The 21052-nt window shown below is 44.7% G+C and overlaps 1 protein-coding gene across 5 annotated transcripts in view; it reads left to right on the forward strand.

Moving 5' to 3' along the window:
- Positions 1–21052, forward strand: part of MIB2 (mindbomb E3 ubiquitin protein ligase 2) — a 70055-nt gene that overhangs the window by 20337 nt on the left and 28666 nt on the right. For all 5 annotated transcript variants that reach the window (XM_030222221.1, XM_030222219.1, XM_030222223.1 and 2 more), the window contains exons 2-7: positions 7931–8242; positions 10213–10384; positions 11876–11982; positions 15881–16075; positions 17313–17455; positions 19510–19617. In XM_030222221.1, coding sequence (XP_030078081.1) covers positions 7996–8242; positions 10213–10384; positions 11876–11982; positions 15881–16075; positions 17313–17455; positions 19510–19617 — 972 coding nt within the window. In that variant the 5' untranslated portion in view covers positions 7931–7995. The remainder of the gene's footprint in view (positions 1–7930; positions 8243–10212; positions 10385–11875; positions 11983–15880; positions 16076–17312; positions 17456–19509; positions 19618–21052) is intronic.

Below are 21052 nucleotides of genomic sequence, written 5' to 3' on the forward strand. Positions count from 1 at the left end.
TGTAGTAAATTTAAAACAAATCGGAGAAAAGTTTTCTTCACCCAATGCATAATTAAACTCTGGAATTCGTTGCCAGAGAATGTGGTGAAGGCGATTAGCTTGGCAGAGTTTAAAAAGGGGTTAGACGGTTTCCTAAAGAACGAGTCCATAAACCACTAATAAATGGACTTGGGAAAAATCCACAATTCCAGGAATAACATGTATAGAATGTTTGTACGTTTGGGAAGCTTGCCAGGTGCCCTTGGCCTGGATTGGCCGCTGTCGTGGACAGGATGCTGGGCTTGATGGGCCCTTGGTCTTTTCCCAGTGTGGCATTACTTATGTACTTACTAGCCGTTGAGCCCGTGTAAACGGGCTCGTTTTGGAATTGGGGGGTTCCGATGCCCCCCCCCCGGCCCGAGCACTGTCTGTTATTGAACTTACATCGCACCACGCAGACGCAGCAGGCACATCAGCAAAGCTGCCGTTGGGACGAGCTTCCTTCTCTGCCTGTGTCCCGCCCTCGCCGCGTTACATCACACGAGGGCGGCACACAGGCAGAGAAGGAAGCCCGTCCCGACGGCAGCTTTGCTGATGTGCCTGCTGCGCCTGCGTGGTGCGATGTAAGTTCAATAAGAAAGACAGTGTTCGGGCCGGGTGGAGGGGCGGTGGGGCCGGCGAGCGGGTAGCAGTGACCTCGGGGGGGTGTGGGGGGAGGAGGGCGGAGCGGTTGCGAGTACGTCTGCGGCATGTGCAGTAGAGACTTCCTGCTCTGTCCCGCCCCCCTCATCACGTATTGATGCAGGGGCGGGGCAGAGAGGGAAGTCTCTACTGCGCATTTGCGAGTGAGTACGACACTTGCCTTTTATACCGTGTTTCCCCGAAAATAAGACACTGTCTTATATTAATTTTTGCCCCCCAAAATGTGCTAGGTCTTATTTTCAGGGGCTGTCTTATTTTTCGGGGAAACATCGGGGTTGGCCCGCCCGCCCTCCGTCTACCAATTCAGGAAAACCTCTACTAGGTCTTATTTTCGGGGGATGTCTTACTTTAGGGGAAACAGGATATGTTTGATTGTAACATTCTGTTAGCTGGATGTTCACAAACAATTTTGAAGAAGGAGCAAATGCTGCAGAATGTGGCGATTTTGGCTGGTTTACTCCGCTAAGTAATTCGATGGGTTACCCCTCTGTTAAGTAGAGCACATTAGTTGCCTATCCAAGCAAGGGTTTATTTCAAAGTTTGTTCTATCATATTTAAAATACTATGTGGCTCTGCTCCTTGGTATATTCTATCCCTGCTCACTATTCTCCATCAGGTTAGTAAAATGCAACTACAAAAATGTTTTTTTGCTTCCCTCTCCCAGATCGGTGAGGTATATGAGAATTTTTCAGTCCTCTTTCTCTTTTGTTGGGACTAAATTCTGGAATGATCTTCCTGTTATCTTAGACTATCTTATGGTCGTTTACGTTTTAGAAAGGTATTAAAGACCTGGTTTTGCATTGTTAATATGGATCTCTATTTTTGATATTCTTGAATGTTCTTATGTAATTTAGGACAGTTTTCTATATAATTAATGTATACCTTGTAATTTTTGCATATTCTGCTATAGGTTTTGCACGGTTATCTAGAGATGTTGAGGATTTATTTTATTGTATCTTCAGTTATGACTGTTTTACTTATGTAAACCACGGTATAGAAGCATAGTTTAAATTAGATTACTTATAAATAGTTGTATCCTGATTGACCTCACGTTGATTCTGTAAACATGCTGTTTGCTCTAACAGCTCCTGTCACTTCATAGTTTGGCCTCTTCTCTTACGTTGCCTGTTTGTACCAACACCCCGTGAAGATGTGCTTTACCTGCTTCCCAGACCAGGAAACAGCCACAGAGTATTAATAACTGTTTTTGATCATAGCACAAAGCTTTGTGGTGTATATATAGGAAGGGAGAGTGCTGGGTGTGAACTAAAGATTAGATTGTATATATCGCACCAAAACAAAATATGCCTAGGTGTATTCTATAAAGTATGCCTAAATTTCCACGTGGTTTATAGAGTGTGCCGAGTACCCATCCAAGCGACTAAATGTAGTCGCAGGTAGTTAAGCCAAGTAAAACTTGGTGTAAATGTTGACACCTAAATTGTGTATTCTATAATCACACGCGTAGATTTTTAGAAATGCCCACGATCCGCCCATTCCATGTCCATAGCCACATCCCCTTTTCAGCTTAGAATTTACGAGCAACACGTTGTAGAATACGCTTACAGTTCTGTGGTTAAATTCTAATTAGTGTCAGTTATCAGCGCCGATTGACTTAACTAATTTGCATGTGCAAATCCAGAATACAACTGGATTAGCGCACGCAGCTTAAGTGGGGAATTTGTGCATTCCTTACAGAAGAGGATGACAGCAGAAATGGGCCTGAATAACGAGAGATGCTTACAAGTGGTCATACTGTGTGGCTGACAGCCGGGATATATCCTTACAGTGATACAGGAGTAGCTGAGCAGGCTGAATGGTCCGGTTGTTTCTGCTGGCAGCTACTATGTTTTATAGCACTACTTACCTGTTTCAGTACAAGATAGTCCTTCTCCCTTCTGCTGATGGATTAAGCCAATATATGTCTTAAATGAGCACAGGGTTCACTTTTCTGGGTGCTGCCTCTTGTTCAGTGTGTGGTATTTACTTTTAGGGTGGGAATTTTTTTATTCACAATTTGCAAATGTTTCATCTGGCATTTCTGGATTTGTCTTGCATCTTAGATATGTTTGTCAGGTTAAGCTGCTCTTCAAAGTGTGGAAAATAGGGTGTCAGATACTTTGTGAATGTGAAAGAAAGTGACTGAGGGGGGAGGCCGTGGCGAGTCCTAGGTAATAATGAAGGGCCAGATGCACTAAACTGAACGAGCCAGCAACGTGGTTTTTAAACCAGTTCTAGCCAGTCTAGCGAGCAATTAGTAAAACAAGACATGCACAAAAGAGTTCTCTCCGAGCCATTTTCCTGTCACGGTAGCAGCGAACGAAAAGGGAATGCAAATGATCTACAGGTTATTATAATGAGCTAATTAGTATTATAATGCGCATGCAAGGCAGATGCACAGCCGTTTTCCGACCCCATGCACCGTGGAAAACCTAACGGGAGGTCTACACCTCTCGTTGGGACTGCGTGGGACCCATCCAGAGGAGGATGCCCATTGCAAAAATCGAAAGAAAAAAAACACATCCATGTGCTCGTCAGGGACGTCCTTTCAAATGCCTAATACCTGGATGTCCTTCACTCAAAAAAAAAAAAAAAAGGACGCCCCCCCCCCCCCCGACGAGCATTTGGACGTTTTTCCCTTCAGATTTTGTGATGGCTGTCCTTCTCTTGGACGTGTTGTTCTTACATGCCTGAAATGACCACCGAGAATTGGGAATCGGGACGTGCGAGGACGTCCAAATCAAAACTATTTGGACGTCCCTTTCGATTATGCCCCTCCAGGTCTCAGACAATCACAGCGCGTTTAGCTGACACCAGTGACAGCTAAACGCGCTGTGATTGGCTGAGAGAGACATGGAGGGGCATATTTGAAAGGCTTGCATGTCCCGATACCCAATTTCTCTCCGGCGTGGTCATTTCGGGCACATAAGAAAAACACGTCCAAGAGAAGGAGGCCCATCACAAAATCTGAAGAAAAAAAACGTCCGTGTTCGTCAGGGACGCCTTTTTTTTTTTTTTTTTTTTTTTTGAGTGAAGGACGTGTATGAAGCTGTCTTTAGTATGCGCAGAGCAGCCAGCATAACGCTTGGTTGCTCTGTGCATGCTCAGCTGGCCGACTGGCTTCCCCTCCTTAGGATGGGAATCGTGTGCAAATGAGCTGACAGCGAGCTGCTCATTTGCATGCGATTTCCTTCATGCATGCCCGTTTTTTACCGACTTGCTAAGGGATCGGTAAGAGAAGGGCTCCATCTAAGTGGCCTCCCTGGGTTCCCCACTTATCTTATCAGTGATCACGATAAAAGAAGAAGCTCTGACACTTGTGGGCCGATGTTCAGAACTCCGGTAAGCCAACAGCACAGAAACCTAGCTCACCAATGCTCCAAGAAAATGATATTTAATTTATATGCATGCTATAAAAGTGAAAGGGGAATCTTGCTTAGCGCATGCGCAGAAGAATTTTATGATAAGCTCCTGTGTGGATGCGCCAGGCAGACTCGAAAGTGAAGCACATGTTGGTGTCTCTCTTCTGCGCCTTCAAATGTGTTTGTTTTTTAGTTTTTTTTTTTTTTACTTGGAAGGCTTATATTTAAACACAGGAAACGGGCACCAATGTGTGCTTTTACTTTTGGGTTTGCGCCAACTCTTACACATTCGATTCTCACTGCCATCGCTTAAGGATTGCATGGGCTTCTTTCTGCTTCTAAATGATTATATTACATTACACTCTGTTCTTGTATTCCGCTAATACCCAATGATTTCAAAGCGGATCACAAATATAAAAAACTGACAGATTTTTAAAGAAAGAATCATGAGAAATCCTCTCTTCAAACACCGTAACGCCTGCTCCGATCTGGCGTTATTTTGGTGGCTTTGTTTTGTGCGCTGAGCATCAGGCGGGAATAGGAAAAGACTTCTTAACAACCGTTTGACTACATTAGCATGCTATTTGCACTAATCTTTGGTGTGCACGTTGTCTCCAGTGCCTTTGAGCATTCTGTCCTCACTAATGCGGGTGCTAGTCTGGCGCTAATCACCTCTAGCGCCTGTGTTTGGTTCTGAGCATCGGCCCCTTGGGAATTTTCTAACTGACATCAAGCTGTCACCCTGTAGTTTTCAGTTGCTTGTGTCTGGCTCCTCTGTGCTTTGTGTGATGAGCTGAAATCTCTTCTTTTTGACAAGCTATTGTGATAAAAGTGGAAAATATTTTTTACAAGGACATCTTCTTGAGTCTTTAATATAGTTGTTCAACTTATGGCCAGCCTGCCAAACGTTACTGTCCAGCTTGCTAACCACTTGTGTCGACTCTTTTATTTTTGTATGGACTAAAGGCACTTCGCTGCTCATAGGTGTTGTTACAAAATACCTAGCTGGCAGGCAGTGGGAAGAAACATTCTCCTGCCTCCTCGCCTTCACCTGTGGTGCAGCAGCTCCTGCTCCTCTTCCCCCTCCCCTGTACGTGCTGACTGTTCTTGCAGGGACAGGAGGAGAAGAGCTGCTTCTCTTAGTTCATTTAAATCAGGGGTGGGCAACCTCTGTCCTTGAGGGCTGCAACCTAGTTGGGTTTTCAGGATTTCCCCGATGAATATGCACTACCTCTGTTCTCTGCAAATAGATCTCGTGCGTATTCACTATGGAAATCCTGAATGCCCTTGAGGACCAAGGTTACCCACCCTGGATTTAAATGTATGCAGCATGCACAGCTTTATAACGTGAGGTTGTGTGTAACCATCCCTTTTTAATATGTAGATTATAACCAGAAATTGTGCAGTGCTCCAGGTTAATGATTTCAAATGTTCACCAGGGTAATAATCTGTTGACAATTCTACCCTTCTTCGGGGAACAATTCTAACTTACCACTCCATTGAGCGAGAAATTTGCATTTCGGCCCCTCATGCTGTCATGAAATAAATACTAGCTGGCAATCGGAGTTTTTACTCAGGAGTCCATGTCTACAGTTAAATAACTGAGGGGCCCTTTTACAAAGGTGCGGGAGGGTTAACGCACACCCAGTTGGCACTGCTGCCGGGGTAGCGTGTGTGCCCGGCGGTAATTCTGATTTTTGGCGTGCACTGAATCTCACGGTAGAAAATCATTTTCTAGCACAGGAGGTGTTCCTGGCAGTAATCGGCAATGCACCCACGTTGGCGCACGCGGCATGGTTACCGCGTGGGTAGCGCGTGAGCCCTTTACTGCTAGGTCAGTGGGTGGCGTTAAGGGCTCAGGCCATAAATAGGCGCACGCCAGTTTTAATATTAGTGCAGGCCCATTTCCTGACCATTAAAAAAAAATGCCTTTTTTTCCAGCTGCAGTAAAAAATAATGGCCCACACTACCGCAGGCCACGTTTTACTGTGGCTTTGTAAAAGGAGGTTGTGAGGGGAAAAAAATTGAGTAGAGAGCCAGAAAAGCAGGTGCTCTTTTGGACATCCAGGAGGGAATGCTGTCTCTGAGAAGCTGCTTCAACCCTTCCAGACCTGGAGCTGTATTGCTTTTTCCGATGAGCAGCGTGCCTTAGCATTAATGGTGTCGGTATAGAACTATAAAGAGTTCAGGAAAAACTGGTCAAGGCTGGCCCTGCCCACTCCTTACCCTGCTCCTGTGTCCAGCATGCTCCTCCTGCAGCCGCTACTTCTAAGGTATTCCCAGGGCCGTGCCTAGGGTCTCCGGCGCCCCCCCCCCCCCCCCCCCGAAAACGATCGCTACACTACCCGCCCTCTTCTCCCCAGATCCTTTTCCTTTTTGTTTAAATTTACCTCTCCGGCGCGTGGCAGCGTAGCGTTAGTGAGAAGGAGGCGGCGCTCCCCCGCCACGACGTGTCTTCTTCCCTTCGCTCAGTGTCCCGCCTTCTTCTGACGTCATTTCTGACAACAGAAGAAGGCGGAACCGAGCGAAGGGAAGAGACTGACTCGTCGGGGCGGGGGAGCGCCACCTCCTCACTAACGCTACGCTGCCGTGCGCCGGAGAGGTAAATTTAAACAAAAAGGAAAAGGATCTGGGGAGAAGAGGGCGAGGTAAGCATGGTGCGGCGGGGCGCCCCCCAGAGGATGGCACCCTCCTGCCATGCTTACCTCGCTTACCGTGTCGGCACGGCCCTGGGTATTCCTGTTGTTGCGGGGCCTTTTGTTCTGATGTTATGCCTTGCCATAGAAGCCCACGCTTGACTCAACCCCTGCTATCTTCCACCTGGATAGGAAACTATTTATCTGGGGGGGGGGGGGGGCAGGAGGAGCAGCTCTTGAGCACTACTGCAAGGCCCTGCACTGGCTGGGAGCACTTTGGAGTGACCTGGGAAAAGTTGGAACAGTGGCAGCAGGAGGGAGATGGGATGTTGGACCCGGGGGATAGGGAGGGGAGATACTGGGGGGAGGAGTAAAGCTTTGCGCAGCCCCTGGCAGTGAGGGAGGATGTTACATCGCTGAAGGTTTGCGTAGGGAGTCAGACTGGCCCTGACTACGTTTTTTTTTTGTTTGTTTGTTTGGTGCAGTGGGGAGAACTGTGGTGGTCCATTATTTTCAAGAATTGATTTATCAAAGGCATTTTGTTTGGCAAAAACACAATATGGAAAAAGACATTTTATAATATTTGATTAGAGAGGTATGGTAGCTGTGTTAGTCCACTTTTAAAGGTAATCAATAGAAATAAAACATGGAAAAGAATATGATACCTTTTTTTATTGGACGTAACTTAATACATTTCTTGATTTAGCTTTCGTAGGTTGCCCTTCTTCGTCAGATCAGAAATAAGCAAATGTTGGTAGATGACAGTATATATAAGTGAAACATCAAAGTATTTCAGTGACAGTCTAATGGGATGGGGGTGGATAGGTGAGAGACAGAGAGATATGCATGGAGACAGGAGGGTGACAAACAAAGCAGTACATTTTTATGGTTTTATAATGGGCTAGAAAACCCAGATCTTTAAGTCCTGTCTGGTGGGTGTCAAAATATTTAATCATTCCGACTTCAAATGTCTTATGTTCCTGTATTGTTTTAAAGTTACCTTTCAGGATTCTTACTGTGAAATCACTGGTACAGTGTTCTGGTTTTGTAAAGTGCTGCCCCACAGGCGTGGCATCCTGGCTGGCACTGGCATTTTTCATGTGATGTCTATGTAAATTAAATCTTCGTCACATTTTTTACACTGAATGATGTATACCACATTGGAAGATGAGCAGGTAAAGGATAATATTTGATAAAAGCCATTGTGGTCTTCCCAAGCTCTCTTAACCATTTCAAATGCTTTTCTTTCAGAGATAAAGACCACACGGCACCTGCCTGGATTACCTTAGCTCAAATCTGGCGAATGGTGCGGTGAGATGGACTTGGATCCTTATGCCAGTATGCAGGTGGGCATGCGGGTAGTCCGTGGACTAGATTGGAAATGGAGTAACCAGGACAATGGAGAAGGGAACATTGGCACTGTGGTGGAGGTTGGTCGTCAAGGCTCCCCGACGACGCCAGACAAAACAGTGGTGGTTCAGTGGGATCATGGAACAAGAACCAATTATCGAACTGGATTCCAAGGAGCCTATGACCTCTTGCTATACGATAATGCACAAATCGGTAAAGAGAAAACGACACCTGCTTCAGTCTGTTTTGCTTGTGTACATATTCCTTTGCTAGTGCCGCAGAGAATACTAGTACCACGTTGGTGCTAGAGAAAATGGAATTTTTTGCAAGTTCTAATACCCCCTGTTGGCCCAGTGTAAGAATTATTAAAATGATGATCGTGATCTTTCCAGGTCATGCAGAACCCTCCTTCAGATAATGACTCGTCTTATACTTGAGAGTCATCAGTGGTGTGGAAAGCTCAAGAATCCCCTCTGTAAATAAGTCCTGTCATGGTCTAATGACAGGTGTAAATATGGGGAAGTAAGGTGTATGCATTTGCTCATGTTACAACATGGAAGTTTTTAGTTACTTTATACGTGTGTTTCAGTGGTTTAGCAACAGGGGGGCCTGGTTTGGCTGGTGGGGGTTGGGGACCCCCGCCAACTGAAGCCTTTCTTCAGCTCCGTTTTCTGATCATTGCCTGCCCTGCTTCGCCTTCATGTTGCGATATGTCACGCATGCTCAGTTTCACTAAAACCAAGCATGCACACAATGTGAGGGAAAGCAGGGCAGGCAGTGTGCAGAGAACAGCGCTGGAGAAAAGCTTCAGCAGACAGAGGTTGGGGACCCCTGCCAGCTAAGGTATGTAGGGTTACGGCGGGGCTAGGGTTGTGACGGGGAGGCGAGCCAAACTGTGCCCCTTCCCCTTTGGGCTCCGGACCCCCCAAAAATTGAGGTGTGGCAGCAAGGGCTCCCCACTGCATAGTCACGCAGTAAGAGTTATCTCGCTGCATGGCCCTTTTTTGGTGTGTGGGGGGGGGGGCTTTTACCGGCTATGGAAAAAAATGCCCCCCCCCCCCCCCCCCCCCGGCTAACACAGGGCCCTTTTTCCTGCAGCTTGGTAAAAGGTCCCCTATGTGCTTGTAACATTGTCTTGCCTGTGTAGGCATTGTGTACCTTACTGAAGTTTTACCCCAGTGGGGATGTCTGAGTTCTAGCATAAGTTAAGCGTTGTGGTGGTTGTTAGTCCACTTTTAAAGATTAATAAAAACAATAAAGCAGAAAAAAGAACGTAATCCCCTTTTTATTGGACTAAATACATTTTGACCAGCATTCCTGACTTGAGGAAGGAGGTTCTGGCTAGTCAAAAATATTTTTAGTTAGCCCAGTAAAAAGGGTTCATCTTTTTGCTTTTATTAGCCATGTTCTAACAGCGAGTATATCCTGTGTAGATGCTCTGTTAGGGGATTTCCTGTTGCCCTACACACATGGTTGAGGTGTGTTTGAAAAGATTAAAAACTGTAATTCTGTTGAAAGTGTTCTTAAGAAAAAATGTGATGCATTGGCTGATAAAGCGACTATTGTGAAAATAATTGGTGTCTAATGAAGCACAGTTGCCATAGGACATGGATTCCCTGCCAGGCCTCTGGAAGCAGAAATTGTGAATGAGAGAGATCCTGAAGGGGAGAGAAGTGAGTGAGGGACCCTCTCTGTGGAGGTACTGACGGAAAGGCAGTACAGAGCCAGGGATCCCCTCCCCAGGACTATCAAGAGAGGCAGTGAGTGTGGAAACAGAAAACCAGCCCCAGAACTCAGGCCTAATAGTACAAATGGGTGAAATTTTACAAACTAATCATTCTCTCCTGTTTTTTTTTTCCTACTGGGTTCCACAAGTGTTTCCAAATTCTTGACAGAAATGAAACCAAAGCACAGAATCGTCAGCACTTTAAAGTGCTTTAAACACTACCTGGTTTCTGCTAGTTCACATTCCTAGAAACATCAGCCTTCCTCTCTAGGACAGGACAAGCAATGAGCATCTTTAGAATTATTCTCACATTTTATGCAGGGTTTGTCAGGTGAATTGAGCTGTCACACAGGTTACTGAATACCACACGCACAGTGTGGCGGCAGTCATGCAGCTCAGCTTGAGGCACCAGTATTTCCTTGGCATTTACTCCCCCCCCCCCCCTTCTGCGTTGCAGGCGTACGCCATCCTAACATTATCTGTGACTGCTGCAAGAAGCACGGGATCCGGGGCATGCGCTGGAAGTGCAGGATCTGCTTTGACTATGATCTGTGCACCCAGTGCTACATGAACAACAAGCACGATGCCTCGCATGCATTTGAGCGCTATGAGACTGCACACTCGTGTCCGTAAGTACTCATTTAGCAGAGGCCAAACAGCACCAGGAGGCTTCTGCAATATTAAAACTACCAGGTGATGGCTCATCTAGCGCATGCACCTACTGCTGCACGTTTGTGTTAACCAGGACAAGGGCTTTGCAAATAGCATTATATATGGGAATTTGAAGTTAATGCAGTGGGCTTTGATCCTGGAAACCTGGGTTTGATTCCCACTGCAGCTCTTTGTGACCTTAACCCTCCATTGCCCCAGGTGCAAAAGATTGTGAGCCCTCTAGGGACAGAGAAAGTACCTGCCTATGTGTACAGCGCTTTATATGCCTAGTAGCACTATAGAAATGATTAGGAGGAGTCCTGTCTTCTAGCACTCCCCCATCTTTGTCCTGAGAAGAAGATGCTGATCCTACCAGACATTGCAGATTACAATGGGAGCAGAGTAATAATACCATACTTATTTCACTTGGATCAGCTTATCTGAATATTCCCACTTGAGCCACTAATCTGGTGCTGTTTCTGCTTGACTGAAAGCGGTGGTCTTCCAACTTGTATTCCCCCCCGTCATTATGCTAACCGGGCAAGCATGGCAGCCAGCTTCTTGTGTCCCATATGCAGCATAAGACAGACTTTTTTTTTTTTTGTTACATTTGTACCCCGCGCTTTCCCACTCATGGCAGGCTCAATGCGGCAGGCAATGGAGGGTTAAGTGACTTGCCCAGGGTCACAAGGAGCTGCCTGTGCCGGGAATTGAACTCAGTTCCTAGGACCAAAGTCCACCACCCTAACCACTAGGCCACTCCTCCCACTTTGCATTCTCATCCTATTTATTAATAATTAACTAGTGAAAAGCCTTTCACGGGGGGGGGGGGGGGGGGGGGGGGCGGGATTTGTATAACAGTTCTATCAGCTTATCAGCATAGAAAGTGACTGGATATAAAGACCTGGTGTAATTCTATAATATAGATGCCACCTGCACATATAAATGTTTAGAATGATGGCATTTTATTTGCATAAATTCCTTAAATGCTATTCTGTAAATATCTGCTTAACTGTGGTTTGACAAATGGCCATACACATAGGTGAAGCATGGGTGGGACTCTCACGCGTGTAACATAAAATGCTGGAAGTTATGCGCATGTCTACGGCTTTTAGGTGCTAACACTGCATCGGCTCTGTGACTGGCGTAAGTGCTGGTGCTTAAGTTTGAAGCATTTATTGAGTCAGCTACATTTTGTATTTTGTAAAGGAAAGTTGCCTCTTATGTTCCTGAACAGAATAGACTCCTACCAGGTGCCAGTTACAGAACTGCCCTCTACATGTGCAAAAAGAGATTTCAATTTTGGGGATATATCCTCTGCTCCTTCTGGCTAAAACTATTGAACATAATGTCTTACCACTTTGGGGTATTTCCAGGTTTGGACACCGCGCATCTGTTTAGGACTGATGGATGGACAGATGCGTAATTAAACCTTAATGGGATTCCCTTCCTCTGTCTTTGTGTTCCAGAGTCATGCTGAGTCCCCGACAGAACCTGCCCCGAATCACAATCAGAGGGATCTTCCAAGGTGCTAAGGTGGTCCGGGGTCCCGACTGGGAATGGGGAAACCAAGATGGTGAGCAGATCTCAGCTAGTACAACAGAACCACAGCAGAAAACTATATCTGTCCTTAGTGAACTGACACAAATGTTTGTTTATGAATGAGCCCAATTCTGCTTCATGTCACTGGTTAAGGGGGTAGGGATTGTCATCTGTTATTCTGCAGGCAATTAATCTATCTGACGGAAAATATATGCACATATACTACTTGTCCTCTGAGATACTTTTTTCTTGTCAATAAACAAATGATGGTGAACTCCAGGGCACTAATGTTTCAGTTCCAGACATCCCTTCATGTGTAATGCCAGCAGATATTTAGCAAGTATTTCCTAATCCCAAAATTAAAACGAGGGGACTGTAGTTCAAAGCCTTTTGGTCTAAGATGGGACAATTCCTCTTAAGAGAAAAGTTCAAGATGATTTCCCTAGGCATCTTAATTACTTTAAAATGTTTTTATTTATTTATTTACATTATTTACTACCCTACACAATCCAGAAAAACTGGCTGTGCTCCCTGGATCTGAAAGAAGCTTATACCTACAAAGGGATACATGCAACGGTAACGGAATTCAAACATGCGTGGGATATGCATAGAGGAATCCTTTTGCAGAAGGAATGGATCCTCAGAAGCTTAGCTGAAATTGGGTGGCGGAGCAGGTGGGGGGAAGAGGGGGTGGTGGTTGGGAAGCAAGGATAGGGGGGGGCAGACTTATACAGTCTATACCAGAGCCGGTGATGGGAGGCGGGACTGGTGGTTGGGAGGCGGGAAATACTGCTGGGCAGACTTATATGGTCTGTGCCCTGAAAAGGACAGGTACAAATTCAATTCAAGGTAAGGTATACACACATGAGTTTGTCTTGGGCAGACTGGATGGACCATGCAGGTCTTTTTCTGCCGTCATCTACTATGTTACTATGCAAGTCACAGGAACTATCTCAGATTCATAATGGGGAAACAGCTTCAGTATCATGTACTGCTATTTGGCCTAGCATCAACACCATGTATATTCAGAAAATGCCTAGCCATGGTAGCAGCGCACCTATGCAGACAAAAACATGGCCAGCCAATCATCTGTAGTAGGGGGGTGCACAAGAGCACGTCCCAGGAAGGTGCCGTAAAATCAGTGAGCACAACTATACGGGTGTTCGCGTAATTAGGATTCATCATATATTGTTCCAAGTCTCATTTGAGCCCTTCATCTCAATTGGAGTTAATAGGAGCTCTGTTATACATGACTGAGGCAAAAGCTTTTCTTCCACAAAAGAGTATGACCATCTTGGTATCGGTTGTTGAAGAAATAAAGAGTCAAAAGATATCAGCATGGAACACTTTTGCAGTTTTTGGGCCTTCAATAGTAACTCTTTGCATATCTTGTCATGAGACGGGCCTCATTAACCGTATGCTCTTAGGTAGATTCAGTCCACTCGGAGGTAATGTGATGCCGTCCACATTGCCCAACAACTCAGAGACTCCTGTCCTGCTGGCTTAGCCAATCCTAGCTTGTCAGGACCATCTTATTTCACTTTTCTCAAATTCAAATTGTCCTAACCATATATGTCCAAATTGGACTTCATGTTGAGGGGCTGCACCACCAAGACCTCAAGTCTGCTCAAGAAAAATTTCATTAGATATACTAGAGCTAAGAGTAATCTGGAGTGCTCTATATTTTCCTAAATCATTCTAATCTAGGCAGTCTGGTAACTACATTAACAAGCAGGGTAGAAGAGGATCATAGCTCCTGATTTGGGAGACTGTGAGGATGTGGAACTGAGCCTTCTCACATGAGAACCTTCAGACCTATGTGCCTGCGAGTGGACAAATTGAGTCAAGTCCTGCAACCACACGAGTGATCTCTGGACAGAGGGATAACAAATCAGATATTCTATGAGTAGGGAATACTCATGATAGATCAGTTTGTCTCCTCTGTTCAGCCTGAGAATAGGAATACACAGCAAACCAGCCTCAAATGCCATCCTCATATATTGGGTTAGGATCTTCCTTACATATATCCTACAAGTCTTTATGACACACATTCTTCTGAAACTCAATGAACTGGAGACCTATCATACTTGTAGCTTTGTATTACCCAAAACAGATACATTTCCTCCTCCAGTGGAAGTTGTCCATCAGAGAACTAGTCTGGTTGGGGAACTCTGTTACATCACAGCACCATGCCCCCTGGCCCTGGCTCTATCAGCCTAGATGTTGAGCATGTAATGTTAGTTCACTGAATCTGTCTGATGATGTCTCTCATCATTTTGGCTTCCAGCAGGGATGCCACTAACTGATAGGTTACTATGGGGTTCATTTTCAAAGCACTTACTTACAAAGTACCATAGGTTACTATGTAGCTTTATAAGTCTAAGTGCTTTGAAAATACACCTCTACGTCTGTACGCTTTGAAAATGAGCACCATTAACTAGAAGAGGTTTGTGTCTGGTGTGATGGAAAGGTCCTAAACCCTTTTTTCCTTTCCCATACAAAATCTGCTTGAATAGCTTCTACATCTGTCAGTCGGGTTTTATCTTACTGCAGTTGGCATATATCGCCACCATATAAAAGGTAAATTAAATTTTTTTTTAACAGTCTTTGGTTGTTAAATTCATGGAGGTCTTGCTTCTGTTGGCGTTTTCCATCAGGTTTCCTGATGTGCCTTGGAACTTTTAATGTGGTTCTAACCTAACTGAAGAAGAGATTTTTTAGATGCTTTGAAGATCTTGACTTTTAGTGATGGCCATTTCTGCACACAGGGTCAGTGATGTCCAGGCTTTAATGACCAATCTGTCCCTCACTAGGCTTTTCAAGAGTAGAGTGACTTTGGCATATACATCCTAAGTCCCTGTTTAAGTGCAATCTGCTCTGAAAAGCCTTTGATTGGATTAAGTGGAATATAAATGTGTTTAAAGTAAGTAAATAGCAAATTTCCACACTAACCAGTGAATGATCCTTCAGTCATTTTCCCCCAGGCTATGTGTGTATGAAGGTGATTATACCTTTCACATCTTGAGTTGCAAAAGAGCCTTATCTGCCTACTTGAAGCGGACTAAATCCCTTAGAAAGCCCACCCAGCTTTTTGCTTCTTTTGATCCCAATAAACCTGGGACTGCCATAGCCATGAACACACTAATTAGATAGCCCACTTATGCCAAGCAGGCTTAAACCTGGACGGGCATGTTAAGGCTCATAACTTCAGATCCATGGCAGCATCAATGGGCCACCAAAGGTCAGCCTCTGTAGAAGACATCCTGCAAGACTGTGACGTGTTGTCCAGACATTCACTTTTGTGTTCCTGTTTGGAGAGGAGATGCCAACACGTCCTAACCATATATGTCCAATCTGGACTTCATGTTGAGGGGCTGCACCACCAAGACCTCAAGTCTGCTCAAGAAAATTTTCATTAGATATACTAGAGCTAAGCGTAATCTGGAGTGCTCTATATATTCCTAAATCATTCTGATCTAGGCAGTCTGGTAACTATATTAACAAGCAGGGTAGAAGAGGATCATAGCTCCTGATTTGGGAGACAATAGCATATCTGAAACCTCTGAGGTTTAGAATCCAGTTCCATTTCCCCCAGGCCCCTTTTTTTTGTTTTCCAGGTTGTGTTAAAAAAAAAAAAAAAAGGTAGAAAAGGGTTGATGCCACAAAAAAACATGGTTTTGTCACATTCACAGTAGGTGATTAATGTATCTGACTGGATGTGAGATTCAAAGGAATTTAGAGCCAAGTTGTAACAATAACAGCCTTACACCAAAGAGCCTTATAAAGAGGACTGAAGTATCGACTACTCTTCCAGCAAGATAAAATTGTTAGATTAGCTGTGCTAAAAATTCATTTTGAACGTCTAAAGCCTTTTTTTGACTCGTAGTTCTAATGGTTTTCTTTCTTTCTTTTTTTTGTAATTTTTAACACAGGTGGAGAGGGAAAGGCTGGGCGGGTGATGGATATCCGTGGATGGGATGTGGAAACGGGTCGTAGCGTGGCCAGTGTGACTTGGTCTGACGGAACTACAAACGTCTACAGAGTGGGGCACAAGGGGAAGGTGGATCTTAAATGCGTCACCGATGCCTCTGGAGGTTACTACTACAAAGACCACTTACCCAAGCTAGGTGTGTGTGCAGGGCTTGTAGTCTTGGCCATTCTCTTGGGTTTATAGGTGGAGACGACTCTGCCCCATCCAGACGAAGTCATCCTTTCAGGGGTTCGTTCTTAGCTGCTACCACATTGGATAATTAAATTGTGAGCTCACTAGGGTTAGACGCTTGTACCACAGAAGGGTGGCATATCAACTTCATGACCCTTTTCTCCTTTACTCTTTTAACTGATTGTGCCAGGTTATGTTCCTAAACAGCAGGTACTACCTTGTACAAAATTGATAACTTATTCTTTAATTCAGGTAATGTACCCTGTTCTCTATAAGGTTTTTGTGTTGTGAATGAGAACACAAGATGCCCATCTATGGGTGGACAGATTACGTGGGATCGTTGGTAAGAGAGAGAACTCCAGACCCCTGCAGCATTCAGGGGGACAAGAGAGTGCACCAGGGGTCCTCAGATAACCCTGTCTTGGAGCTACACCTATCGAGATGGTTTTCCTGAAAACCAGACTAGATAGATGTACCTCCAGGAGAGGGGTGGGAAATGTTTTTAGGGCCCGATTATTCAGCTGGCAGAGATCAGCATTTTGCTAACCACTGCCAGCGTTAAACTTGGAAATTCAATGCTGGGCAGTCTCTGGGCTTCGGCATTGAATTTCTAGGTTTCCAGAGCTGACTAATGCATAACTGGTTAACTGTGATATTCGGCACTTAACTGGTTATGAGTTACTGCATAAAGATAGGACTGACTTTTATGCAGTCCTGTTTATGCGGTTACTCTGGTTAAGTACTGAATATTGGCACTTGAACGGGCAATAGTCAACTCCACCCCCAGAATGCCCCAAAATAGCTGGTTTTGAGTTCAGTACTAACTGGTTATTTTCAGTGGCACTGACTTGGTTAAGTGCTGATGAATAGGTGATTTAACAGGCCAGTTAAATCACTTTGCATATCAATCCTTTAGTGGACAGGGAGATCAAGTAGTGTTGAGAAGCGAGTTTGGCGATATGGGCCCCTGAAATGCAGCAAAAGTTAGAGGAGAAAGGTTGCTTTTCTTTGAAAGAGGAGCATGCGTCATAAAATTCTCCTACTGTAATGTCCCATCATGCTTATTCCACTCTCTCTGCAGAAGGGGATAAGGGAAGGTAAATTTCCTTCTAGTTAAACTGCAGTGCAACTTTTGGATGGATCTTTGGGTGTGACAGGATGATGGCTCTTACTCCTCATTCTCCTATCCCTTCCACATATAGGAAAGCCAGCAGAGATTCAGAGGAAAGAGAGCACCGAGTGTCGCCCCTTTCAGCACGGGGACAAAGTGAAATGTCTGCTGGACATGGACATCCTAAGGGAAATGCAGGAAGGGCACGGCGGATGGAACCCCAAAATGGCAGAGGTAGCAGGCATGAACCTTTTGGCAAAACTTTCTGCTTTATTTATATAGATGCAGTACAATACAAGTGAGGTCTTATATACCGCTGATAACCCCTAAATAGAGTTCAGTGTGGTTTATATGGATTAGGTTACAGTAACAGTGGATAGATATGGAAGATAATCCTGGTTAAGAAGATAGTGGCAGAAAAATAACAAGCATCATAACTGTGGAAACTGAATGTCTTCCACACTCTGTTTCCTTTTCACCTCCATTGGCATTCTCCCCCTCCCATCTCCTCCCTCCCTTCCTTCTCATTCAGTACTGGGCATGGTGCCATGTTATATAAAGTTATTGCCAGTTTATTTTAAGGCCTAGCATTGAATAACAGCTTATATATTATAAATAATGACAAATGTTTCTGTAAGTTACTTCATGAACACACTAATGTGTAGTAGCTCATAAGTTACTTTCAGATGACAGCAGAATGGGTTCATGTATATAAAACCACCATTCTCCATCCTTAAGCTGAAACTGACAGTACACACGTTGGCTACAGTTCTCTGCCTGCACATAGCATCTGTTTTCCCAGGAGTTGGTTTATCCACCCCTCTCTAGACCTCCGCGGAACCCCTTTCCACGGTGAGATGAGCAGGGGTCCAAAGGAGTGCCTTCGGACACGGAGGTGTGGGGGGGGGGGGTGAAAGAAGGCGCAGTTCAAATCTAATTCCCATGACCACAACTTTCTGTCTTCTAGGATCTAGGTGAATCTTTGGCCATTTATGTTCCCACATAGTCTACATGAGTGAAAGATAGTTTACTTATGTGTATAGTATTTATGTGAGACAGTTTAAAGAGGACGACTAGATTGAAACTGAGACTGGAGAAGTTTAGCGATAAAGATAGTCTTTATTCTCACCAAATGAAACTGCCAGCTGTTGCACACATCCTGGGAGCGTTGGGGAAAGAATCCGATTTTAACTCAGATTCACACTCCTTATAAAGTATTTGCAGTCCATACAACTCAATGGAGAAAGACTTTTTTTTTCTAATTTTTTTTCATCTATGAATCATACTTAACCGCAGGTCAGGTGCCCACCTGCCCCTCCTTTCTGATATTACTTAATAACGTCAATTTCCGGACTTGTAAACATCTTTCCTAATAGAGATAGATCAGTTTCTTTGTATCTTGTGACTCTGGGAGCCATTTTAACTACAACAGACTCCATGTTCTGAACCAAACTTTTTAGGATTTTAGCCATTAATTCCTTGATCTTGGCTTTTGCACTGCTTTTAAATGTCACACTAAATTCTAATAAGGCTTATCAAGCAGCCCTGCTTCTGCAGGTGCTCAGCAACAAGGCCATCATCAGATTTTTAGGCCTAGTCAGTGCTTTTCAGCAGTTTAAACTATATAACTCGGCCCACCACTATTCCAGTGGATGGGTCTCAAGCTGGGACATATATTAACATTCCCCTCTTCACCCTATCTCATAGGGGTGACACCAGGGTTATCTTACTATGGTACCATTCATTCCATTAACACATCAGAGGACCTACAGCTGACAGTGTCCTGAATATTTAGGGGCCCTTTTACTAAGTCGTGGTAGGCTCTACACGCGCGCAGCACGCACCCAAATGAGACTACCGCCAGACCAGCGTGCTGTCTTGCTGGTAATCATGACCGGTCACAGAGCGTGTAGCGCTTGAGCCTTTACTGCTAGATCAATGGGGGTGGCGTTAAGGGCTCAGGCTGGTTTTGGGCACTAGCCGGTTTCATTTTTACAGCAGGCCCTTTTCCCGTCCCATTAAAAAAAGCCATTTTTTATAGATGCGGTAAAAACTGGCCCGGCATGCTCCCAATACACTCACCTACACTATTGCAGGCCACCTTTTACCACAGCTTAGTAAAAGAGCACCTTAGCTTGTACTTCAGAATCCGTGTTCACTCTACAGTAGTGGAAACATAATTCTTGTATTTCACAGGAGCCCAGAGAAAATAGCCAAGCACGTTTAATTAAATCAAAAGTAGAGTTCTGCTTTGCCAGTGACAAGATTCTCTCTCTCTGCTTGTAAAGTTCATTGGCCAAACAGGAACCGTTCACAGAATCACAGACCGAGGTGATGTGCGAGTACAGTACAACAGCGAGACCCGCTGGACCTTCCACCCAGGTGCTCTAACCAAGGTACAGGCTGACTACCTAAAGTCATGAGTGCTTGAAAGGCTGGATGTGTTAGAAGCAGTAATGAGTTTCCCCAGTGTGCCTACACCCAGACCCCAACCTAAGCTTGGAATAGGCAATAGATGGTACATAACTGATAATGCTATTCGCAATTCTGTGGGAGGGCATTTGTGGGACCTTTAGCCATCCTCACCCCATCATGAATATTCACCAAACTCAATCGCAAGTGCGTTCTGAAATCTACCCAGTATTTCTTCACTAAAGCATTCTTTGCAGGTGGTGACGCTCCTGGATAAGCACATATCTGGTTAGAAAAGCTTATGAATACCCACCACCACTACATTTGGACAGTTTTATCTTGGTCTGAGTCCTGTTTCCTCCAAGTCTGCTAGAATTCTGGTCTAAGACACTTGCACGTTAACACCATCCTACCCCTCCTTTTGGGAGAGTAGGGATGTACATTAATTTGACACACTTCCCATGCCATTTCTTATCATAAGCCAAAGTGACAGAATAAGACATGTCATTAAATATCAGGATTTTTTTCCCATTACTGTTAATAACTGTTGAGCATGAGCGAGCCCCAAACCAGTGACCCTTGGGGATGAGAGCACCTGTCTTTCAGGAGGAGTCATTCTGCCTTCAGGGGATCTGGCTGTGGCCAGCCCATTCCTGACTGTGTCTTGTACTTTTGGTAATCTTAGTTCCTGTTTCCTGATTGGCCCACTGGGGACCAGCCCAGGGCAGACCTAGGTATTTTTGCCCCGCCTCTGGACTTATTACCTGAGCTTCAGTCTTGTTTTTTTGTCCAGCCAAGCACTTGGTTTCTGATTTTTGCCGTGCTTCATGATACCTCAGGATTTCAGCTTCTTGTCAAGCTCTTTGCTTTCAGTGATCCTTGTTTACGCTTTTGTTTTGGAAGCACTTCTTGGGGGTACAGTGACATTAAAACTTACCTTGATCAATTCTATTTTTCATTTTGTCTAGTATACAAGCCTTGGGAGTCCCTGTCTAGTAGTTGCCCATACCCCAGCTAGGGACTTTGATATTCACTCAGTCCTGGTTTTGAACTTGCATCTCAAAACATTTTGGGATATGTAGTCCTGATTCTATCCATTGAAATCGGTGTCACAGGTCCCATAATGCATCAGGATGAAGTTATTGGAAATCCAGGATTGGCTTAGTCTCCCTCCTGAACCTGCTCTAGAGACTTGCTTCAAAGGCTTTTAATGTGCCATATTGCTAGCACTGTAAGTTATGGGGAGAATACTTTGGAACCCTTGTTGAATTTTTGGGCCTACAATCCTGAATTTGTGTGTGAAATTCCCACATCCAGAGTTTCCAATTAATGATCCAGTTCAGAAATTTTGTGAAACAATCTCTAAGAAAATAAAGGCCGCAAATTAGCCTCTCTTGCCTAGAAACCTTTAGTAACATT

This window comes from Microcaecilia unicolor, chromosome 13, assembly GCF_901765095.1.
Source record: "Microcaecilia unicolor chromosome 13, aMicUni1.1, whole genome shotgun sequence".
Taxonomy (NCBI): Eukaryota; Metazoa; Chordata; class Amphibia; order Gymnophiona; family Siphonopidae; genus Microcaecilia; species Microcaecilia unicolor.